Source organism: Lagenorhynchus albirostris, chromosome 21 (assembly GCF_949774975.1).
Source record: "Lagenorhynchus albirostris chromosome 21, mLagAlb1.1, whole genome shotgun sequence".
NCBI classification, from domain to species: Eukaryota; Metazoa; Chordata; class Mammalia; order Artiodactyla; family Delphinidae; genus Lagenorhynchus; species Lagenorhynchus albirostris.
The window spans coordinates 11,719,402-11,733,840 of NC_083115.1; the positions used below are offsets into that span (position 1 = coordinate 11,719,402).

The 14,439-nt window shown below is 38.0% G+C and overlaps 1 protein-coding gene across 10 annotated transcripts in view; it reads left to right on the forward strand.

Annotated features, from left to right (window-relative positions):
- The window catches only part of GTF2E2 (general transcription factor IIE subunit 2), a 91,773-nt gene that overhangs the window by 31,848 nt on the left and 45,486 nt on the right, over window positions 1-14,439 (forward strand). For all 10 annotated transcript variants that reach the window (XM_060136646.1, XM_060136647.1, XM_060136653.1 and 7 more), the window contains 2 exons: window positions 5,938-6,120; window positions 11,641-11,734. In XM_060136646.1, the coding sequence (XP_059992629.1) occupies window positions 5,938-6,120; window positions 11,641-11,734 (277 nt within the window). The remainder of the gene's footprint in view (window positions 1-5,937; window positions 6,121-11,640; window positions 11,735-14,439) is intronic.

Here is a 14,439-nt window from a genome sequence, read left to right on the forward strand (position 1 = left end):
CTGATTTTTATGATTTCTTTCCTTCTGCTAGCTTTGGGGTTTTTTTGTTCTTCTTTCTCTAATTGCTTGAGGTGCAAGGTTAGGTTGTTTATTCGAGATGTTTTCTGCTTCTTAAGGTGGGCTTGTATTGCTATAAACTTCCCCCTTAGAACTGCTTTTGCTGCATCCCACAGGTTTTGGGTCGTTGTGTCTCCATTGTCATTTGTTTCTAGGTATTTTTTGATTTCCTCTTTGAATTCTTCAGTGGTCACTTCATTATTAAGTAGTGTATTGTTTAGCCTCCATGTGTTTGTATTTTTTACAGATCTTTTCCTGTAATTGATATCTAGTCTCATGGCCTTGTGGTCAGAAAAGATACTTGATACAATTTCAATTTTCTTAAATTTACCAAGGCTTGATTTGTGACCTAAGATATGATCTATCCTGGAGAATGTTCCATGAGCACTTGAGAAAAATGTGTATTCTGTTGTTTTTGGATGGAGTGTCCTATAAATATCAATTAAGTCCATCTTGTTTAATGTATCATTTAAAGCTTGTGTTTCCTTATTTATTTTCATTTTGGATGATCTGTCCATGGGTGAAAGTGGGGTGTTTTAAGTCCCCTACTATGAATGTGTTACTGTCGATTTCCCCTTTTATGGCTGTTAGTATTTGCCTTATGTATTGAGGTACTCCTATGTTGGGTGCATAAATATTTACAATTGTTATATCTTCTTCTTGGATCGATCCCTTGATCATTATGTAGTGTCCTTCTTTGTCTCTTTTAATAGTCCTTATTTTAAAGTCTATTTTGTCTGATACGAGAATTGCTACTCCAGCTTTCTTTTGGTTTCCATTTGCATGGAATATCTTTTTCCATCCCCTTACTTTCAGTCTGTATGTGTCTCTAGGTCTGAAGTGGGTCTCTTGTAGACAGCATATATAAGGGTCTTGTTTTTGTATCCATTCAGCTAATCTGTGTCTTTTGGTGGGAGCATTTAGTCCATTTACATTTAAGGTAATTATCGATATGTATGTTCCTATTCCCATTTTCTAAATTGTTTTGGGTTCGTTATTATAGGTCTTTTCCTTCTCTTGTGTTTCTTGCCTAGAGAAGATCCTTTAGCATTTGTTGTAAAGCTGGTTTGGTGGTGCTGAACTCTCTCAGCTTTTGCTTGTCTGTAAAGGTTTTAATTTCTCCATCAAATCTGAATGAGATCCTTGCTGGGTAGAGTAGTCTTGGCTGCAGGTTTTTCTCCTTCATCACTTTGAGTATGTCCTGCCACTCCCTTCTGGCTTGTAGGGTTTCTGCTGAGAGATCAGCTGTTAACCTTATGGGGATTCTCTTATGTGTTATTTGTTGTTTTTCCCTTGCTGCTTTTAATATGCTTTCTTTGTATTTAATTTTTGACAGTTTGATTAATATGTGTCTTGGCGTATTTCTCCTTGTATTTATCCTGTATGGGACTCTCTGTGCTTCCTGGACTTGATTAACTATTTCCTTTCCCATATTAGGGAAGTTTTCAACTATAATCTCTTCAAATATTTTCTCAGTCCCTTTCTTTTTCTCTTCTTCTTCTGGAACCCCTATAATTCGAATGTTGGTGCGTTTAATGTTGTCCCAGAGGTCTCTGAGACTGTCCTCAGTTCTTTTCATTCCTTTTTCTTTATTCTGCTCTGCAGTAGTTATTTCCACTATTCTATCTTCCAGGTCACTTATCCGTTCTTCTGCCTCAGTTATTCTGCTATTGATCCCATCTAGAGTACTTTTAATTTCATTTATTGTGTTGTTCATCGTTGCTTCTTTCATCTTTAGTTCTTCTAGGTCCTTGTTAACTGATTCTTGCATTTTGTCCATTCTGTTGTCCATTCTATCTCCAAGATTTCAGATCAACCTTACTATCGTTATTCTGAATTCTTTTTCAGGTAGACTGCCTATTTCCTCTTCATTTGTTAGGTCTGGTGCATTTTTATCTTGCTCCTTTATCTGCTGTGTGTTTTTCTGTCTTCTCATTTTGCTTATCTTACTGTGTTTGGGGTCTCCTTTTTGCAGGCTGCAGGTTCGTAGTTCCTCCTGTTTTTGATGTCTGTCTCCAGTGGCTAAGGTTGGTTCAGTGGGTTTTGTAGGCTTCCTGGTGGAGGGGACTAGTGCCTGTGTTGTGGTGGATGAGGCTGGATCTTGTCTCTCTAGTGGGCAGGTTCACGTCTGGTGGTGTGTTTTGGGGTGTCTGTGGCCTTATTATGATTTTAGGCAGCCTCTCTGCTAATGGGTGGGGTTGTGTTCCTGTTTTGCTAGTTGTTTGGCATAGGTTTTCCAGCACTGTGGCTTGCTGGTCGTTGAGTGAAGCTGGGTGCTGGTGTTAAGATGGAGGTCTCTGGGAGATTTTCGCCGTTTGATATTATGTGGAGCTGGGAGGTCTCTTGTTGACCAGTGTCCTGAAGTTGGCTTTCCTACCTCAGAGGCAGAGCCCTGCCTCCTGGCTGGAGCACCAAGAGCTTTTCATCCACACAGCTCTGGATAAAAGGGAGAAAAAGTAGAGGGAATTAGTAGAAGTATGAGGAAAGAAAGAAGGAAAGGAGGGTAGGAAGGAAGGAAGAAAGAAAGAAAGAAGCAAAGAATGAAAGAAGGCAAGAAGGAAAGAAAGGAGGGAGGGAGGGAGGAAGGAAGGAAGGAGGGAAAGAAGGAAAAAAGAAAGAAAGAAGATACAGTAAAAATAAAATAAAGTATAATAAAGTTATTGAGTTAAAAAATTCTTATTTAGAAGAAAAAAAAAGGGACGGATAGAACCTTAGGACATATGTTGGAAGCAAAGCTATACTGACAAAATCTTACACAGAAGCATACACATACACCCTCACTAAAAGAGGTAAATGGGGAAAAATCATAAATCTTGCTGTCAGAGACCACCTCCTCAATTTGGGATGATTCGTTGTCTAAAGGAGGGAAGGAAGGAAGGAAAGAAAGAAAGAAAGAAAGAATGAATGAAGGTAAATATAATAACGTTATTAAAATTAATTATTAAGAGAAAAAAAATTTAAAAAAAAACAACAAACATGGACGGATAGAACCCTAGGACAAATGGTGGAAGCAAGACTATACAGACAAGATCTCACACAGAAGCATACACATACACATTCACAAAAAGAGGAAAAGGGAAAAAATCGTAGGTCTTGCTCCTAAAGTCCACTTCCTTAATTTGGGATGATTGGTTGTCTATTCAGGTATTCCACAGATGCAGGGTATATCAAGTTGATTGTGGAGCTTTAATCCGCTGCTTCTGAGGCTGCTGGGAGAGATTTCCCTTTCTCTTCTTTGTTCTCACAGCTCCCAGGGCTCAGCTTTGGATTTGGCCCTGCCACTGCGGGTAGGTCGCTGGAGGGCGTCTGTTTTTTGCTCAGACAGGATGGGGTTAAAAGAGCCGCTGATTCGGGGGCTCTGGCGCACTCAGGCCGGCGCGGAGGGAGGGGCACGGAGTGCGGGGCGGGCCTTCGGTGGCAAAGGCCGGCGTGACTTTGCACCAGCCTGAGGCGCGCTGTGCGTTCTCCCGGGGAAGTTGTCCCTGGATCCCGGGAACCTGGCAGTGGCGGGCTGCACAGGCTCCGCGGAAGAGGGGTATGGAGAGTGACCTGTGCTCGCACACAGGCCCCTTGGTGGCGGCAGCAGCAGCAGCCTTAACGTCTCCCGCCCGCCTCTGGGGTCCGCGCTTTTAGCCGCGATTTGCGCCCGTCTCTGGATTCCGCGCTTTCAGCCGCGGCTTGCGCCCGTCTCTGGGGTCCGCGCTTTCAGCCGCGGCTCGCGCCCGTCTCTGGGGTCCGCGCTTTCAGCCGCGGCTCGCGCCCGTCTCTGGGGTCCGCGCTTTTAGCCGCGGCTCGCGCCCGTCTCTGGATTCCGCGCTTTCAGCCGCGGCTCGCGCCCGTCTCTGGATTCCGCGCTTTCAGCCGCGGCTCGCGCCCGTCTCTGCGGTCCGCGCTTTCAGCCGCGGCTCGCGCCCGTCTCTGGGGTTCGCGCTTTTAGCCGCAGCTCACGCCCGTCTCTGGAGTTCCTTTAAGCAGCGTTCTTAAACCCCTCTCCTCACGCCCTAGGAAACAAAGAGGGAAGGAAAAGTCTCCTGCCTCTTCGGCAGGTGCAGACTTTTCCCCGGACTCCCTCCCGGCTAGCTGTGGTGCACTAACCCCTTCAGGCTATGTTCAAGCCACCAACCCCAGTCCTCTGCCTGCGCTCCGTCCGAAACCGAAACCCGAGCCTCAGAGCCTCAGCTCGCAGCCCCGCCCGCCCCGGCGGGTGAGCAGACAAGCCTCTCGGGCTGGTGAGTGCCGGTCGGCACCGATCCTCTGTGCGGGAATCTCCCCGCTTTGCCCTCCGCACCCGTTGCTGTGCACTCCTCCGCGGCTTCGAAGCTCCCCCCTCCGCCTCCCGCAGTCTCCGCCCGCGAAGGGGCTTCCTAGTGTGTGGACACTTTTCCTCCTTCACAGCTCCCTCCCACTGGTGCAGGTGCCGTCCCTATTCTTTTGTCTCTGTTTATTCTTTTTTCTTTTGCCCTACCCAGGTATGTGGGGAGTTTCTTGCCTTTTGGGAGGTCTGAGGTCTTCTGCCAGCCTTCAGTAGGTGTTCTGTAGGAGTTGTTCCACGTGTAGATGTATTTCTGGTGTATCTGTGGGGAGGAAGGTGATCTCCGCGTCTTACTCTTCCGCCTTCTTCCCTAAAGCCTTGTATTGTCCTATGTTGAATGTCCTCTCAAAATTATTGTTTCAACTTTTCAACAAGAGTATATCCACCAATATGGTTCCACAGAGATATGACATCAGGTATGACACACAGAAACAGCATTATTAGGGTAATTTTTGACGTAGGAATTTCTAAATCAAAGTCTTTTTTTCCTATATCGACAAAGGCTCGAAAACTTCCCAGCTTATCCAAGTTCAGTCTCCTTCAGCGAATTTCAAACTTATTTTTCCTAGCTCCTTCTCCTTTCACTTACTACTAGAAAACCTAAGTATATGCTATGTAGTTAGAAGGCACTATTCTCCTTAACAACAATTTTTCTCTTAAAATACTTTCCACAAATTGTCTTAAAGCGTCTCCCAGACAAGCAGTAAGACAACATCTAAGTCAGTATATCTACGTAGGTCCACATTTAAATTTTGATGCTTTACCTAATCTTGAAATTTCATGGACTACCCACATTAGGTAAAGTTTATTTTAATTACTATTCTATTCTCCTTCCTTCCTTCTTTCTGTTTCTTCTTTTTATCCTTTCAGGATCAGGCTGGCAGCTGTAGAAGAAAATTAATAGGGTTGCTCTTTCTTGAAGGGCTTTCCTTCTGATACTAGCTATACAACAGGACTGACTAGAAACATAATTATATTCAGTAATTTCTGCATTCCTACTCAGTTTCAATCTCAGCTGACAATGTTATAGGTAAATTTCTTATGCGCACTAGTCTGGTCCTTTTCAGTTCCTTCCACAGCTGCTAGTGCCATTTGATACCATGTGGAGAAGACTGAATATTGGTATTTTCATCCCACTGTAATGTTTCTCACATTATAATCCCAATATGTGATAAACTATACTTTGAGGGTGGGGTAGGCAGTACCCATTTCACTTTGTCTAGTGATGTTAATATGTGTTTTATTGATCCTTACCTCTTTTGTCTTCCGAAAGAATATGGGTACAGCGTTCTTCAAAGCAGTTGTAATAAAGTGGTTTCTTTCTCATCCAAAGAATCTATATAAATAATAAACAGTTTCTTTTATAAAAAATGAGCACCATGATGGTTTCTACCTGTTGTTTTGGATCCTGGATGTCCGGTGTTTTAGATCTTTTGATATCCACAGGATACTTTTAGTTTGCCACTGTAATACGAGTATTGTGTTTTTTTTTAATAATTGGTAGAATTAAATAATGTATATATGGTATTTCCTTTTGTTAATATGTCCAAATTGTGTCACTGTTACAGGCATTAGTCAATAATCCCAAAATTGAAGTAATAGATGGAAAGTATGCCTTCAAGCCCAAGTACAACTTGAAAGATAAGAAGGCCCTACTTCGGCTTTTAGATAAGCATGACCAGCGAGGCTTAGGAGGAATTCTTTTAGAAGACATTGAGGAAGGACTGCCCAATTCCCAGAAAGCTGTCAAGGTAACCTCTCTTTTCTTTCTATGCCTTAATATAATTTGAATTAATAATATCTTTTGGTTTTAAAAAATATCATGACTTAAAAAAAAGTTATTTTTAAAACCTGCTCCATCATATATACTTGGGGTTGTTACGAGCCAGTTAGAGATTTGAAATTTGTGTTTTGTGCTGTAGAGCAGGACAGAGCATAACCATTTTTGTGGAACTTTTGACAGCTCCCTTTTGTGTTGTTGTGTATGATTGATTCTTCAAAATATTTCTGGAAAGATTTCCTCAAAGACAGTCTTTTTCTTATAAGTTGTTATGTTTGTATTTAAGAACTCCTTCAACAACGCTTGTGCATATTGCTAACCTGAGGGAATCAGAGGCATTAAAACACAAGAACATTTATAATTTGGTTGTTTCGAATTCCTAAAGGGGCTATTAGTAAAAGTGATAGAGTCTACATTTCCTGTTTAAATTTTCAACTCTCTTGGGAAGGCTGCGAGTCTCTGTTATTCAAAATTGCTAGCGATTGATGTTAACCTGTAAGCAGGTTCATTCTTTTTGCTACCTGTGGAGAAAACATGCTTCTTTCTCTACTTCTTGGTAATTCAGTTACACACGTTAGCTTTTTTGGTATTGTCCCACAAGTCCCTTAGACTGTGTGTGTGTGTGTGTGTGTGTGTGTGTGTGCGCGCGCACGCACGCGTGCTTTTGGACTTTGTTGTTGTATTGATCTGTTGTTAATTGTACTGACTTTTTTTACCTCCAATTTGTTATTAAGCCCAATTGGTTAATTCTTTATAGATTGTATTTTCAGTTCTAGACCTTTCTTTTTTTTTAACAATCCCCTCAAGAGAGGTTTTTTGTTTTTTTTGTTTTTTTTTTTTTAATATTTATTTGGCTGCACCAGGGTCTTATTTGTGGCATGTGGGATCTAGTTCCCTGACCAGGGATTGAGCGTGGAGTCTTAACCACTGGACCACCAGGGAAGTTCCATCTAGACTTTTCTTTTCATTCTTTCTTAGGTTTCTGTTTCTTTTCTGAGATTTTGTTTTTTTTCCATTCATTACAAGCATATTTTACATTACATCCTGCGTGTAATTTCTTGTAGCTGCTTTAAAATTCTCCTAATTTCAAGAGCTGGGTCATCTTGGGGATGGTCTGCTCTGAGACTTCGTCTCTTGAGTACGGGTCATGTTTTCTTTCTTCATATACCTAATTTCTGTTGAGTCTTGAACACTGAATTATATGGCTCAGGATTCTGTTATATTCCTCCAAGGAGTGTTTTTGTTTGTTTATTTTGTTTTTAAGTGGGCATTTGTCTTGACTAGAGTCAGACTTCAAACTTTGTATTCTCTGTGGTGGATGGCATACGACACATCTGTTTTGTTCTTTTAGCTCTATTCTTTTTAAAATGTCTTGTCCAGAGATTAGTATAGTAGTTTTCTTCCGGTGGGCTGATCCCTTAGGAGCTACTTGGCCATTACCAGATGAAGAACTGTTTTTAAGATTTTCACTTAAGTGTCTAAACTTAACCTGCACAAATGTTGCAAATAATATGTGACCAAAGTTGATAAATTGTGCACTATTTATAGCATGTTGAAAGGTAGAACTACTGAATCCTAGCTTAACAGTTGGGAGTGCTAGGTACATTTCCTGCTCTATTCTTTTTCCCATTTTGATACAGGCTAGTATTGTTACTCTTTGGTAGGCTTTATATTACATTCTAAACTAGAATAGTAACGTAAACTGATAATTGCTTTTTCTATTTTAAATAATTTTGTGATGTAAAGTCACATTGTCACCCTATTTTTTTTTTTTTTAACATTTGGCTTCCACTTTTTTTCTTTTTCTTTTTTTTTTTTTTTGGCTGCGTTGGGTCTTCATTTCTGCACGTGGGCTTTCTCTGGTTGCGGCGAGTGGGGGCTACTCTTGGTTGCAGTGTGTGGGCTTCTCATTGTGGTGGCTTCTCTTGTTGCAGAGCATGGGCTCTAGGTGTGCAGGCTTCAGTAGTTGTGGCATGTGGGCTCAGTAGTTGTGGCTTGTGGGCTCTAGAACACAGCCTCAGTAGCTGTGGCACACGGGCTTAGTTGCTCCGCAGAATGTGGAATCTTCCCGGACCAGGGATCGAACCTGTGTCCCCTGCGTTGGCAAGTAGATTCTTAACCAGGGAAGTCCCTGTTACCCTGTTTTTAATGGCTCTCTTCCTTAAGGAGTAGAGCTGAAAAGGGGTCATGAAAAGCACACAGTCTGTCATTTGCAAGCAGTATTATTTCTAAATTGTTCGAAGCCCCAAGTTTTTAAAAATCCTCACATTTTAAATATGTGAAGATATGTTCTAAGTAATTTCTCAAGGGAGAAATTTGGCCTAATTAAGTTAAATCCCTTCTGTGTTGTTTCCTTTTCTTCAGTTCTTGTTGGAGATAGAAGATAACTTTTACGTCATTTTGTTGACCATATAGACAATGAGAAAAACCAGTGGCTGTTCCAGATTATTCATCTCTCAGTAGTTGTTTTTTGGGGGTTTTCTAATAATTAAATTAACTTCCAGAATAATTTTAATAACTGTTTGTGATATGGTTTAATTTTAAGATGGTGTATTGAATGAACTAAGGGTTTTTTAAATTAAAAATTCTTTTTAATTGTAAAAAATGATCATAGTAAGTCTGGTTAAATGCGTCACATACATAGTTATCAAAAAAATTATTTTGTGATAAGAACTTTTAAGATCTCTCAGCAACTTTCAAATGCAATACAGTATTATTAACTATAGTCATCATAATGTATAGTGCATCTCTATGACTTATTTTACAACTGGAAGTTTGTACCTTTTGACCCCTTTCTTGCATTTTGCCCACCCCTTGACCCACTCACTGCCTCTTGGGACCATCAATCTGTTCTCTGTATCTGTGAGCATATATATATATATATATATATATTTATTTATTTATTTAAGATTTCACATATAAGTGAGATCATACAGTATTTGTCTTTCTCAGTCTGACCTACTTGACTTAGCATAATGCCCTCAAGGTCCATCCATGTTGTCGCAAATGGCAAGATTTCATTCTTTTTTATGGCTGCGTAATATTCCATTGTTTATATATAACACATTTTCCTTATCCATTCATACATCATTGGGCACTTAGGTTGTTTCCATATCTTGGCTACTGTAAATAATGCTGCACTGAACAAGGTGGTGCATATATCTTTTTAAGTTAGTGTTTTCATTTTCTTTGGATAAAAATACCCAGAAGTGGTATTGCTGAATCATATGGTAGTTTTATTTTTAATTTTTTGAGGAACCTCCATACTGTTTTCCAAGGTGCCTACATCAGTTTACATTCACACCAACAGTGCAGTAGGGTTCCCTTTTCTCCATATCCTCACCAAGACTCATACCTTTATTATGTTGAGGTATGTTACCTTGGTATCCACATTGTGGAGAGTTATCATAAGTGGATGTTGAGTTTTGCCAAATGCTTTTTCTGCATTTACTGAAATGATCATATGATTTTTATCTTTCATTTTGTTAATGTGCTGTATCACATTGATTGATTTGCAGATATTGAACCATCCTTGCATGCCTGGAATAAATCCCACTTGATTGTGGTGTGTGATTCTTTCAATGTATTGTTAAATTTGGTGTGTTGACTATTTGGTTGAGGATTTTTTGCATCTATGTTCATTAGGGATATTGGCCTGTAATTTTCTTTTCTTGTAGCATACTTTATCTGGTTTTGGTATCAGGGTAATGCTGGCCTCGAAAAATGAGTTTGATGAACTGCTTCAGTTTTTTGGACGAGTTTGAGAAGGATTGATATTCTTCTTTGTTCAGTAGAGTTCACTAGTGAAGTTATCTGGTCCTGGACTTTTGTTTGTTGGGAGATTTTTGATTACTTATTCAATTTCTTTATTAGTAACTGATCTGTTCAGAATTCCTATTTCTTCATGATTCAGTCTTGATAGCTTATATGTTTCTAGAAATTCATCCATTTCATCTAGGTTGTCCAATTTTGTTGGTGTACGTTCATAGTAGTCTCTTATTCTTTGTATTCTGTGGTATTATTTGTAATACCTTTCATTTCATTTCTGATTTAATTGAGTTTTCTGTCCTTTTTTCGTGGATAGTTGAGCTAAAGGTTTGTCAATTTTGTTTATCTTTTCAAAGAACCCGCTCATAGTTTCATTACTCTTTTCTGTTGTCTTTTTAGTCTCTATTTAACTTTATTTCTACTCTAATCTTTGTTAGTTCCTTCCTTCTACTAACTTCATGCTTCATTTGTTCTTTTTCTAGTTCTTTGAGGTGTAAATTTAGGTTATCCGATATTGTTCTTGTTTTTCGATGTAGGCATTTATACCTATGAACTTTCTCTTAGAATTGCTTTTTTTTTTTAACCTCTCATAAGTTTTGGTATGTTGTATTTCCATTTTCATTTTTTTCAAGGTATGTTTAAATTTCTTCTTTGACCCAGTGATTAGCAGCATATTGCTTAATTTCTGCATATTGCTTAATCTCTGCATATTTGTGAATTTTCCATCTTGTAATTGATTTTTAGTTTTACGTACCATTGTGGTCAGAAAAGGTGCTTGATGTGATTTGTTAAGGCTCATTTTGTGGCTTAACATATTAACTATCCTGGAGAATGTCAAGTGTGTACTTGAGAATAATGTGTATTCTATTGCTTTTGGATGGAATGTTCTTTATATATCTGTTAAGTCCATGTAGTTCACACACTGATGCCTAAGGCTGAGATTATTGTTATCTAAAGGCTCATAGATTGAGACTTTATTTCTGTGATGAATTTTACCATCATCATTATAGTCCAGATTACTGCTATCAGGCTTTCTGCATTCTTGTTCTCATTAATTAATAATAATGAAATATCTTATATCAATTTTCTTGTCATTGCTAGAGTAGTAGAAAATGAAAAATTTTTAATTGTCAACTGTGCTCAGTGAAAGCTAAAAGATAGTAAAGACTACTCAAGTCTTTATATTTTCTTTAAAGATGATGCAGTATTTTGGGCAGTGCAGGAAGAAAACTGAAGGATGGCTATTTATCTCATAGTTGCACACACATTTTTAGGTGATTTAATCATTCTTCCATTTTCTTACTGTTCTAGCTTTTCAAAGCATAATTGGAAATGATAGATGGATAATGATGAATAAGAAAATATTTCAAGGTAAAGGAAAAATAAGAACAATGAGTTTCCACAGTTTTTCTCACAGATTAATGAAAGGATCCAGTAGACCCAAATTGTAATTGCAACATAGATTGAATTTTCTATTTAAAACAATTTTTTTCTTTATGTACTTTGGATGATCTCTAAGAATAAAAGTCTCAAAATATCAATTCTTAAAAATAGAACTGCTCAAGAAAGAAACTCAAGAATTAAAATTTGGTCTAGTGGACCCTAATGGTGTACTGAGGGTTAAAGGAAGTGGGAGTCCTTTGTTGTTTTTTAAAAAAAAAAATGTTTTTGTCTTGGGTGATGTAATTTGGAGTTAACTGAAAATTTTTTCTTTATCTTTAAGGCTTTAGGGGACCAGATACTATTTGTAAACCGTCCTGATAAGAAGAAAATTCTTTTCTTCAATGATAAGAGCTGTCAGTTTTCTGTGGATGAAGGTGAGCCTTTCTGTATAGATACTTTCTTTAATTTGCAGACATGTTACAAATTTAGGGTGACAGAATTTATAATATTATAATACAATTATAACTTAAATTTTATAATACTGCTTTTTTAGCATTATCATCTCAACGCTAATAACTTCTATGTCTAATGTATTGTTTCTCACAATGCAGTTTGAAATGTGTAATTTGAAAGATTTTAGGTACAGTCATAGTATAGCAGTTCATGATTTCTTATGCTCATAGCTCAGCTGTACCAAACAGCAGTTTATTTATTTCTGTTGTTTTACAAATATTACTTCATATCTTGATATGAAAGCTTGTTTCAGAATGGGAAAAAGAATAAACTTTTTGTGGAGACTGATATTCTCTTAAATAACTTAGAATTTTTTGATTATGAAATTGGATAAGAAAGGAGATTAATTTTTTCTTTCTGGCAATTTTAGAGTTGTATGCTAAGCTATATGTTGTCTTGTACTAAATGTGTGATACTTACATTTTGGATTTTAGTTTAAAATATTTCATCAATATTTTCCAGTAAAATAGTAATTAAACAAGGGTTTAGTCACAAGAAATTTCTTTTCTATACAAGTAGATATTCTCATGTAAGCAATTATGTTTTACTCTAAATTTGTATTAATTTTGAAGTTTTATCAAAAGGCAAGAAAAGGATTGAATGTCATTTTAATTATAAAATTTCAAAAGTGATACAAACTCCCAGCAAAATATTCTAAAAATATAGAGGGACATATAGTACGATAGTAGTATAGACTGCAAACAGTGAAACTATTGCTGTGTCAACCTGGTAGTCATATTGACTTTTTTTTATGACATTAAATGAAAGAGTTTCTGTTGAATGAGTAATTTTGTATAAGAAGTGCATTTACAAATCTTGTCCCTATAGAGCCCAAACCTGTCTTGATTATGACTTGTAATTTGTACAGTAACCCTAAGGTTTTCTCTTATGTGTTATCTGGCTGTAGATAATCAGGCTTGTGGTGCTGTAGTTTAGTCAACCTAAGGTTACTTAGATGACCATGATTTTTTGTAGGAAATAGAATATTGTATTTTTGGGAAAATCTTCATCCAGAATACCTTGTATTGATATATAGTTGGTTCTCGATAAATGTTTGTTAATTAAATGAAATTTGCAAAGTATTCCGGCTCTTCTATAATGCCATTTCTAATAAATAAGGTAAGCTTCCTGTATGTAAACAAGATAGTAGTCAGCTCCTTCTGTACGTTGTAATGATAGGTGCTCATTTAAGAAAGATTTGGCTGAGCAATGTTTGTATTGCCTGAGTCTCTTTTACTTGGAATTTTGGTGTTATGTAAACTTTTATAATTGTCAAATTGATTTCTTCCTTTTAAAAACTTGATTTTTAAGTCCTTCTGAGTTTAAACAAAGAAACAACTGATTCCTTTATTCTTAAGCATAGTTAATCCATTTGAAGAAGATTTTCACAGTATTAAAAAAAACTTATCACAAGTATCACATGTTCAAATAGTAAGGAAGATCTTACAATAAACAGCAGATGTGCTTTTCCTTTCTCTAGTTCCAGTCCCTTTTTTTTCTGGCAAGTAACTTAACTGGTTTTATTTTAGATTCTTCTGGTGGTTTTTCCCATCTTGCTAAATAATGTGCTCATACTGTTATTTTTTTAACTTGAAACATCGTCTAATGACTTATTCTTTATCATCTCTCTGATTCCAACACGTATTTCTCTTTTCTACTTCCCAATATAGTACATTGCTATTTTTAGTTTCTCTTTCATTTATCTTGGCACTTTCAACAACGTAAACCTTCTCAGTGGGAATTTTTAGTATTAAGTCTGTTCTGTAGATGGCAGCATAGTGTAGCATATCTGTTCTGGAAGTAGATGTTTAAATTGAGGCAAATGTTTGATAGGAGAGAGATTGCAGTAGCTCTGTAAGAGTAGCATGAAACTGTAGGATTTCTTGATGGTATTTCATTGGAGAAATTTTAGGAGTACACTTGGATTTAGCAGTAACCCTCATAGTACTCCTTACACTAAGCCATTGTGATTTTTGTGTGCCTTGTGTGTGCTTTCTGTGGATACTGTTGTTTTAACTTTGGTCAGTGTTTTCCTGTTTATTTTTATTTTTTTTGCGGTACGCGGGCCTCTCACTGCTGTGGCCTCTCCCTTGCAGAGCACAGGCTCTGGACGCGCAGGCTCAGTGGCCATGGCTCACGGGCCCAGCCGCTCCGTGGCATGTGGGATCGGGCCCAGCCGCTCCGTGGCATGTGGGATCTTCCCGGACCAGGGCACGAACCCGTGGCCCCTGCATTGGCAGGTGGACTCTCAACCACTGCGCCACCAGGGAAGCCCCTGTTTGTGTATTTTTTACCTACAGTTCTGTTCCTTAGTATTACCTGATTTCATTTGCCATGTTATATGGCCTTTCGCAAGGCTTAAAGTCCTCCCATCTCCTCATTACTTGGCTATAAAGACAAAATGAGGATTTTCACTTTTTGCACCGCAGATTATAAAAGTAATCATATATGCTTTTTAGTAAAATCCCACACATCTAGAAATAAGTGCTGTAAATAGTTTAGTGTTTATTTCTCTAGTTTACTTTCTGTATACTACAGGTATTCAGTGATGCTGTGTGGCTATTTATTTATTTTTAGGATATTATTTATTTTATTATTTATTTATTTATTTGGGTTGTGCCAGTCT